Genomic DNA, 10,240 nt, shown 5'->3' on the forward strand with positions numbered 1-10,240 from the left:
ATATATATACATACACGTATATATTGAGTGTTACAGCTAAAGCGTTAATTCAATAAGGACAGGTTCCAGCTTTTGGTAAATTTTATCTGTTGGGTAAGTAGCAAGATTACCCAATCACATGTGGATTAACAGATTTATCTCACAGATAAAATTTATCAAAAGGTAGAACAACCGGTGTCCTAAATGTATACACTTCTTACTATAGTCTATTGTAGTTAAGATATACATTTACTAAAATTAACACTTTAACTGTGACATAAAAAAACATAATGCTTTGTACATAATATTTTAATACGTAATATGTATCTTATGTATAATCTCTCGATTATATGGTATTGTTACATTGGAAGAACATACACCGAGATGGTCATTAACAGGCCTAGATTAAAATAGCAAACAAAATGGAAATTGATTTTATATGCGTTGTAAAGAAAAATGTATTTTTATATAAATCATGACGTGATTGTAGGAAGATCAAATAGAAAAATTTTAACATAAAAAATATTCAATAAGTGAAAAAAATTCCCGTATTACATAATGTAATATGATCAACTTAACATTCAAAGAATCTACTATTAAAATCCAATGAGACGATGTACCTTTGGTTTTTATTTTCAATGGGACAAATTAAAAAAATTCTTTTATGATCAAATGAAAATAGTATAAAGGCCTACTAATCATTAACATTCCATTTACAATACATAAAAAACAACCTTGTTTTATAAAAATTAACTAATTATTTAAAATCAATTATTTATAATAATCAATTATTAAAAAATAGATATAATAGCAAGAGATATCAATCTCATTTTTAATTGTTTACATCTAAAACCAGCTCTAATTATAGATAAGTACATAATTGCTTAAAATAAAATAATATAGATAATAAAATAATATGTTGCATGACGGAGAAGATAATCTTACATATTCGCAGGTATAAAAATCTTAATATTGACAAGCATAAAAATAGATGATTAACTTCCTACTGATATAATATGTTAAGACATTGGCTCAGTGTATGCAAAGTGGTATGCGCCATAGCTTTGAGAACTAAGAGATCAGAGTCCAGATGTAAATCCGAGTTTTCAATAGATTGTGCTAGGGCAAGATTGTGCTTCTCCACCTTTCTCAATTGTTCTTGGCAATTGGCAAAGGCATCCAATACTTCCAGCTTAACGACAGGATTCCTACTCGAATTTCCAGAATGTTCTCGTGGTGGCAATGGAGGATGGCTGCTGGCTATCGCCCTAGTATACATTTCTGTGACTGCTCGTAATTTGTCTACCCATTCCTGGCGTGCTCGTGCATCTGTGGCTCGTAGTTTGATCATGTCACCTGAAAAAATATTGAAAACTTAATAGTCAGATTAAATCAAATATCCATATTTATTATAAGAAAAACAATCAGTAATGATTTGATTTAATCAGATATATACCAGTAGCGGAATTGACGGTGAATGTGTTAGAATCTTCATCACTGGGGGCTATTACAGCTCCTGCTAGATAAATCGAACACCGTGGCCTTTGATTCTTCTCAGACTCGCTGAGAAAGTAATGCAACTCGCCGGTCTCTGGACTCAAAATAAACCAACGGTATTGCCAGCCCTTCATGGCATTCGTATATTTGTGTAGCAAACCTTCGTAAGGATGTCTCGTTTGCACATTCATTGTTTATCTTGCTTTTTAATTGGAAGCCTTTTACTTGATGAACAGCAGGACTCTCTCGCACGAGATATGTCATTTGAGTTAAAGCGATCAGTGGTCGGTCAGCCGATATTTAGAGAGAGGTAAGGTTAGGTTATCGTAAAAAAAAAAAAGAAAAAGGTTAAGATTCCATCTATAAGATTCCGTCTATCTAATGCAATCCATTGTCACGCTGTGTATGGTGAAACCATGGAAGAAGACACCATGACTACGCAGCAATTTACATATTCTATCGTTTCACTCGTGACCAGCTCGATACTTCGATCTTATGAATAATCCAATATTTAAAAAAATTTTTTTTATTTATACGAAACAATTAGATAAGTAGATACTAGGGTACTAGGTAACATATCTATCTCCATCGAGCAATTAAAAATGATTGGTTGGATCCACAGGTAAAGATCAATAAGCGTGTTCAAGTTGACAAAGTGGCTAGTCTGTTCGTCAAGTAAATGAATATAATTAATTGTTACTTATAGATCCAACTAATCACTTGATAAGCATGCCTTTGATGTCTTGAACTTAATCATTTATATTCGCTCGGCAAGCACATCTAGCCACTTTGCCGGCTAGAACTCGCCCAATGATGTTATATTATTTGTTACATTATATACATAAAAAATAATATATATAATATATATTATTATTTATAATATTATATTATATTATGATATTTATAATATTATGATATGTGATAATGAGATATAATTTTTTAATAAAATACATAAATACTCAAGAAAAAATAATTTAAAAATCATTAATAAATATATAGGAAAAAATAATATTATGAGAGACTGATATCTTCGATTATTTTTTTATTACGAAAAATACAGTCTCTTCTTATAAAAGATAATTTTAAACTTAAATATTCATAGCAAAAAAGCGTCTTCGCAAATATAAACATAGAAATAAAACTGGTCCTCGAAAAACAAAATATGATAACAGTAGACTGAAACATCAAATAAAAAGTTATGTAAGTTAAAAATAATAATCAAATACGTAATTATGCCCACTGTTTAAAATATATAAATGGCAATGCAGTCAAATCCTTAAGATCAAAAATTATCTTAATTCTATACAAGATCACATAATTTATGAGATACGTAAATTAAAATTTTTACACGAGACCGTGTTTAATTAACATAGCACGAACTTCTGGTACTTCGATTTTATAACAACCATCTTCAGAGTACTCGACAATTTTAATTTTGATGAATGAATTTTCCATTATTAATTCCTTTAATTTCTTCTGTACCACTTTCGAATATTGTCCATTACGATCCACTGGTGCTAAATCTGTAACACAAACAATAGATAAGTTTGAATAGAAGAATTATCTTCAAGATGGAATGATGTTCAATTTCTTAAATGATAAGCATGCATGCACGTGTGCATACATGCATGTTGTTATGCTTACTTTAATGTATATAGTCTGACGTTTGATAAATAACTTGAAATTTCTTCAGCAATTATTTCTTTTGATTGTGCATACAAAAAAATAAGCTATAAAGTAATTGACGCGAAGCTCGAAAGCTTATAAAAGTTCTTTATTAATTAGGAATTATAAAAAAATTTACGCAAAAATATTATTAAAAAATATTATTAATATGCAATGTATATCAGTATGCAGCACTTAATACATGAATGAATTGTAGCATATATCAAGATAGACATGTCTACATGCATGCTTGTCATTCAAGAAATCGAATAACATAATTCCACTTTTATTAACAATTTTGATACTCACTGACAAGATTACACATATTCGCAAATGCTTGAGGTAAAATGTAGTCTTTGGGCATTAATCTTATATCCTTATGCTCTACTAACTCTACATTCCCATAATCAATAAAAAAAATTTGAGCTGCCCTATGCGATTCCTTAGGATTGAGACAGACTGCTCGATACCAAATCCCATCATATAATGCCAAACATAATTCTTGCGTTCTTGGAATATAATACTCCATTTTTTCACAATACTCTTTCAACTACAATAAAATAAGAATAATTATACATTATTGTGTGATAATAAATACTTTGTAATAAAAAATCATTTACCAATGCTGGCATCACTTCGAAGATATGAGTCATTAATTCAAAATCCTCAGGACCAATCATGTATGATGTTATGTCTTCTTTCGCTGCATATACTACCAGTGCATTTACTGTATCACCCACACGTCCTAAACTTGCTACTTTGATGTCATTGAACATGTAGCATGTGTTATCTGTAAAAAATTCTAAATTTACAATTCCTTATAAAACATAAAATATACATATATTATGAATATATGACAATAAATATATTGAGAGTACAAATTAGTTCGGTCCGTTCAAAAATGCATTTATTTCGAAACAAAATGAATGAACAGATCAAGTATTGTCCATCGCTGCCTACTACTTTTTCCCATCTCTCAGGCAATTTTCGAATTCCATCTCGAAAAAATGACTCGTCTTTGGAGGCAATCCAATTTTGGAGCCAATTTTTGATTTCTGCGAAAGAAGTGAACTGGTGACTTGCTGCATCCTTCGAAACAACCAGTAATCAGAAGGAGCAATGTCCGGAGAATACGGCGGGTGCGGTAAAACATCTCATTTGAGCGTTTCCAAATATTTTTTTACGACTTTAGCGACATGAGGCCGAGCGTTGTCATGAAAAAGAATAACTTTATCGTGTCTTTGCTCGTATTCCGGCCGTTTTTCTCGCAACGCACGGCTCAAATGAATCAATTATAGTCGATACCGATCGCTTGTAATGGAATCGTCAGATTTCAGTAGCGCATAGTAAACAAGATCCTTTTGGTTCCACCAGATACAGAGCATGATCTTCGAACCGAGAATGTTCGGCCATAGTGTTGATGTTGAGGTCGATGGCAACGATTGACCGGGCTTAGCATAGTATTTTTTCTTCTTAGAGTTGTCGTAGAATATCCACTTCTCATCTCCAGTTACAATCCGATGCAAAAAACCTTTTCTCTGTTGTCTTTGAATCAGCTGTTCGCAAGTGAAAAATCGTCTTTCAACATCTCTTGGTTCATAAGGCACCTAATTTCCTTGTTTTTGAATCATTCCTATGGCTCTCAATCGTACAGAAACAGCTTGTCGAGTTACCTCCAATGATTCTGCAAGCTCCTCTTGCGTTTGACTCTGATCTTCTTCGAGTAATGCCTCTAATTCTTTGTCTTCGAATTTTTTTGGCTGTCCAGAGCGAGGCTTGTCTTCAATGCTGAAATCTCCTTGAAGCATCGAAACCATTCCCTACATGATTTATCATTGGAACAGTGTCACCATAAATTTCGACAAGTATTCGATGGGCTTCAGCCGCACTTTTCTTCCAATTAAAGCAGAAAATCAAAACCTCCCGCAAATGCTGCTTGGTTAACACAAAATTCGACATTTCAAACACAGTAAAAATCAAAGTTTTTGTATGAAACTGAAAGCGATATAAACTGAATATTTATTAGCAGATGAACCGCCAAAATCAGCTGTCACTATGAACTATTCACAACAGCTGGAGCCATCTTTAGGGAAACGGACCGAACTAATTTGTACTCTCAATAAAAAAAAAAAGATCGATGTACTTGAAGTACAAAGAAAAATGTAATACATTGTCGAATTTTTTATTAAATAAAAATTATCTTGCATGTTAAAATTTTTAAGGCTTTCTTATATTAAGGGAATTACTATTGAAAGATAATTAAATAGCAACATAATGTATTGAAATTCTTGTATAAATTGTGATGAGAAACAAATATTACATTATTTTCTAAAAATATTATAATTTATGATTAATTACCATTATTATTTGCTTGTTTCCACCCTGGGATTAACAGCTGATTTATTTTATCATTAACACATTCTCCTGTATCAGCAATCATCAAACGAACTCCATCCTTGGATAAACCCTCGAATGTACATATTAAAGGCACTTCTGTGCCTGATATATGGCGAAGATACATGTCAACTTCTTGGTTCATGGGTACGTCACGAGGTACATCTTTTAAGATTACTTTTACCGCACAGCTTTGTTGCTATAACAAGCAGACTTTGATATTCAAAATAACATTTTTTTTTAATTAATAGAAATAATCAATTTTCATATTATATCTTAAATCTATGTTACATTATGTTATGTTGCGTTTTATATTCTTTAATGCAACTTGTATTGTTAATTTTATGTTTTATGTTTCGCTTTTGCGTTTTTACAAATGTTAATTTTCTACTCTCTTTTCTGATAAGCGTTAGAGCAGCAGATTTTGCTGATGCCTTACCATTTTGTGCACTTATACTCTTAATTTTTCCCGTCAAACTCTAATTGCTATATTATTTATTTATTTTGTAATTAATGCACAAATAAATTAAAATTGAAATTGAAATTAAATAATCCTATTTTTGGTCAAAGTGGATTTTAATAATACTAAATACAAATTTTTTGCAAATATATTTCAGTTTTATAAATTGAAATGTTTTTTTTATTGTCTTAATATGCACATCAGTACCTGTGAATGATATGGCATGACTTTAAGATCTTTTATATCAATTTCAGTTAGATTACCGAAATCAATATATACTATTTGAGCTTTATTATTCTGTGTCTTAAGTACCATTGCACGATAACTGTTACCATCTCCTTCGAATGGCGCAATCACTACTTCTTTATCAGGTGGAGATTCGGTTAGGTATGGTGCTGCAAGTGAACAAAATAATTTTAATTCTTTATATAATTGTCAATTTATCTAATTATATTATTCACTGATTTTACCTGTTTGTGCATATTGAGCAACAGATTGCATAACATTATTATAATATTCTACATCCACTTCTTCTAAAGAGCGTGCAAACATACAATAATGATTTCGATAACTTGTAAGACATATCTAAAATCAGTCAACAGAAACAATAAAACTTCAACCATAATAAAGCAATAAATATATTGATATCGTTTATTTGCTACAACATAATTAAAAACAAAATTAAAAAATTAAAAAATTACAATAAAAAAATCACTTTTATATTGTACATTATTTATAAAAAAGGGGACAGGAACATTTAAAAAAAACATGTAGAAGAAAAACATGTACATATTTTTATTCTACAATTAATTTTTACATTATTAATTGCATTTTAAATTTAATAATTTAAAATATTCGAATTTATTTTCTGAAAAACTTTTTTTAAATTATTACATATATTATGTTGTAGTAAATAAGTGATATTATACCTTAGATCCACTCTTTAACTCAAAATTTGATAAATTTGTCGGTTTCGAAGTCTTCAGTACAGCCTGTATCGCTTCAGAGTTTACATATATTTGTATTTCGATACTTTTTTGTTTGTTGCTATTCTCATTTATAATTGATGTAAACTCGTAATTATGGTTCATCTTGTAACATAATAAAAAACTGTATCTGTAACTGTATCTATAACTTGTATCAGTAGACAAAATACTTCAAAGGTACCTACTTCCAATTTGACAGTAGAATGATTTATTTCGCACATTACTCCAAAGGCACAAATATTTAAATATTTTTTGGGACATGGTACAATTTCATTTACTTGAAGAATTCTTGCCTCGTCTATTACAAAAATGGAATCGGGATACGTCGAAATATATCCTCTGTACCAGCATTCCTGCCAGTAACCGCAAACCAATTCTTCTGCTTTTGGCCTAAAAAATAAAATACTTCAAGTAACGAAAAAGAATTATTAGTTTGAACTGGATCTTAGGCCGGTATTCATAGAGTCTTATATCAGATTATCTTAAGTACAATCCTAATGTCAAAAGCCAATCAGAGATTCTTATTAACATCGTAAAATCTTATTAACTCTCTAAAATTCTTATTAACATCGTTAATTAAGACTTGAAATAAGAATGGACTATGAATGAATGCCGGTCTCTTAATGTAGAAATATTTTGGTGTGAATTTATATACATATTTAGTTCTACAACTACGCACCGAAATCTTTAAAGACAATCTTAAATCAAACTGAGATAGTAATACCACAAATTAAATTAAAAGTAATTTGATAAGACTGATGTTAGCAAGTATAGAAAAGCTATAAATAATTTGATGTTAATTAGAATTTTAAAAAACTATGAATTTATTATGAAAAATATTTCAGTCAGGATACCAACTTGGATCTCTCCATGATAGGTGTCTTAATCAATTTGACCAATAAGGCTCTTCTGGTGATATTTTATCGCAATAACAAGTATAACATATATAAGAAAATATTTGTTAAAGATACATGAAATAAACAAAATGTTATAAGATCACAATGTAAATAATTGTTGTAAGATCACAATAAATAATAAAGACAAATAAAATATCCTATTTATTCCAATTTATGCTTAATGATATTCAGCAAAAATTAAAAAGTTAAAAAATTTATACTTATAAATTTTATGCATATACATACTTGTAATCTGCAGGTATTTGTATTTTTGAACATTCTTCTTGTATATCTTCAAAGATCATCGTTACTTCAGTACTGAAAACTTGTGGAAGCAAAGTTACGCTGTAAACGTTCTTTTGCGTGGATTCAAAAAATTGTATAAAACCGTTAATATGCAACTCTGAACTATTTTGTGTCAAATCAGCCAAAGCATCTAAGACGCTAGGTATTTGAATCATGGAAGGATTTGTACTTTTATTTGGTGATACCTTAAAATTCTTTTGCGATAATAACTTTTTCTTTGTACCGTTTGAAGTACTTTCTGTAGATGAAGATAAATTTTTTGCATAATAAATAGATTGCTCTTCTTCTACTTCTACTATTATTGTTTTCTCAGAATTTAAAGTCAACATTCTAACAGAAATCTTTTCGCCTCGCTGCAGATTTTTATATTTATCACTTGTGCCTTGCGTCAAGCGAATTTTTCTAGCAAACTTAGGAAATTTGATCAGGTCACCAATATCTCTGATCTCACTACTTTTTCCTAGTATCTCGTAGTTACCAAAGTCAATAAAATGAACCTTAGTAGGATTCAGAGATGTTACCATAGCTCTTTGCCAAACAGTTTCATATAAAACGCCATAAACTTCACCAATAACTGGCTGCATATTACGTGATTTTCTTGCGATATCTTGTAATTTCGTCATTAAGTTCGTACGTGCATCTGTATCCTCTAATTTATATATCCAATACTCATTATTATCTAATGGTATTATAATTTCCACGGTTATGAATTTTGTTTTTGACAACTGTGTATCTTTGTAAAAAGCTAAATCGTTGTTCACCGAACTATTACTGGAAATACTTCCATGTCTATTGATATTTTCTCTGCCATTATAATCGGAGCCTTTGTCACTTTGGAAACTATTCCTTTGAGAATCATTTCTATCATTATTGTAAGTTTTATCTCTTACATTGCTATTATTATATTTTTCTTTAAGACTAGTCTTTTTTGAATCGTTTTGATAATTACGACTATATTGATTTCGGCAAAAGCTAGATGTTGGAGAACAACCATTATTTTTTTTTGACTGATCAATATTCTCGTTAGTATTATTATGTACGCGCAATCGATGCTGTTGAGAAAATTCTTTAGTGTTTGTAGCATTTACTACAGGTTGATCTGCCATTTTAGTTTGAGATTCATTAATATTATTAACACGTTGAGGTGTAGATACGTGTTTATCCTTTATATTGCTGATAGACTTATGAGTAGCTTCTATATTATTTTCATGCTCATTGATATTTTCACTCATATTATTCGAATTTTCAACTTGCATCACATTAAACGTATTAGGCCGTCGCAATTTCACATCACCAGATTTAGTTAGTTTATCAACATTTGAGATTGTCTTTATTTGATTTGCATCTTGGTTAATTTGCAAAGATGATATATCATTAATTTCTTCCACTAATGCCCTGTGAAAAAATGTATAAAATAACTAAGAAAATGTATGTATTTTAATTTGTTACAATTAACAGAATGAATCAAAATAAATGATTTTTAACATATATAGTTTATTTGCTTTAATATGCTACTTGATAATAAAAACATATCAATATATAAAAAAAAAACCTATCTTTAAAACTAACAGAAAAAAATATGGATAAGGAGATTTGTATGTGTAAAAAATTTATTTAACAATAGTTATTAGAAGTAACTTAATAACATAAAACATAAATAGGAAGGAGCATACAGATATAATAACTTATATAAATTTGTTTATCAGAATTTGGCAATCCCATGATTAACATACGGCAATCAAAAAATAAGATTTAATTTCATATGTCAAAAAGATAGAAGAATCAGAATAATTTTCGGATATGAACTTCACTTCGATCTTAATTAGCGTTCTATTATTTAACATCTCGCATTTATTGTACTAATGATGACCAAGACTTAGCCAAATTTACATTTTTAATTTAAAATATATGACTTTGACAAAAAACTTCTTGTATATGTGGCTGTATGCTTCTTCACATTTATGAAAAAATTTATTATTTTATTGCATAAATTTAAATATATAAGTTTATAAATATATAATTATATATAATCATCTAAGTTTATAAATATAAGTTTA

The 10,240-nt window shown here is 29.5% G+C and overlaps 2 protein-coding genes across 2 annotated transcripts in view; both read right to left on the bottom strand.

Annotated features, from left to right (window-relative positions):
* Positions 1 to 982: 982 nt before the first annotated feature.
* LOC108691309 (oxysterol-binding protein-related protein 11) lies at positions 983 to 1,967 on the bottom strand. The gene is made up of 2 exons (XM_018198983.1): positions 1,436 to 1,967; positions 983 to 1,335 (listed from the first exon to the last, which is right to left on the bottom strand). The coding sequence occupies exons 1-2, from the start codon at positions 1,665 to 1,667 to the stop codon at positions 983 to 985; spliced, it is 585 nt and encodes a 194-aa protein (XP_018054472.1). The 5' UTR covers positions 1,668 to 1,967.
* A 634-nt stretch (positions 1,968 to 2,601) lies between these two features.
* LOC108691255 overlaps positions 2,602 to 10,240 on the bottom strand; it is a 9,339-nt gene continuing 1,700 nt past the window's right edge. The window contains exons 7-16 of the mRNA XM_018198925.1: positions 10,074 to 10,134; positions 8,124 to 9,578; positions 7,167 to 7,371; positions 6,925 to 7,086; positions 6,466 to 6,580; positions 6,203 to 6,390; positions 5,500 to 5,734; positions 3,762 to 3,931; positions 3,451 to 3,691; positions 2,602 to 2,999 (exon numbers count right to left, since the gene is read on the bottom strand). Of these exons, the coding sequence (XP_018054414.1) occupies positions 2,821 to 2,999; positions 3,451 to 3,691; positions 3,762 to 3,931; positions 5,500 to 5,734; positions 6,203 to 6,390; positions 6,466 to 6,580; positions 6,925 to 7,086; positions 7,167 to 7,371; positions 8,124 to 9,578; positions 10,074 to 10,134 (3,011 nt within the window). The 3' untranslated portion in view covers positions 2,602 to 2,820. The remainder of the gene's footprint in view (positions 3,000 to 3,450; positions 3,692 to 3,761; positions 3,932 to 5,499; positions 5,735 to 6,202; positions 6,391 to 6,465; positions 6,581 to 6,924; positions 7,087 to 7,166; positions 7,372 to 8,123; positions 9,579 to 10,073; positions 10,135 to 10,240) is intronic.

Source organism: Atta colombica, unplaced genomic scaffold, assembly GCF_001594045.1.
Source record: "Atta colombica isolate Treedump-2 unplaced genomic scaffold, Acol1.0 scaffold45, whole genome shotgun sequence".
Classification (NCBI taxonomy): domain Eukaryota; kingdom Metazoa; phylum Arthropoda; class Insecta; order Hymenoptera; family Formicidae; genus Atta; species Atta colombica.

Bases quoted from the DNA above. Each gene is read 5' to 3' on its own strand.
- LOC108691309 (XM_018198983.1), bottom strand. From the start codon at position 1,667: ATGAATGTGCAAACGAGACATCCTTACGAAGGTTTGCTACACAAATAT. The intron at 1,336-1,435 runs GTATATATCTGA...ATATTTTTTCAG, and splicing joins CACCGTCAATTCCGCTACTG to GTGACATGATCAAACTACGA.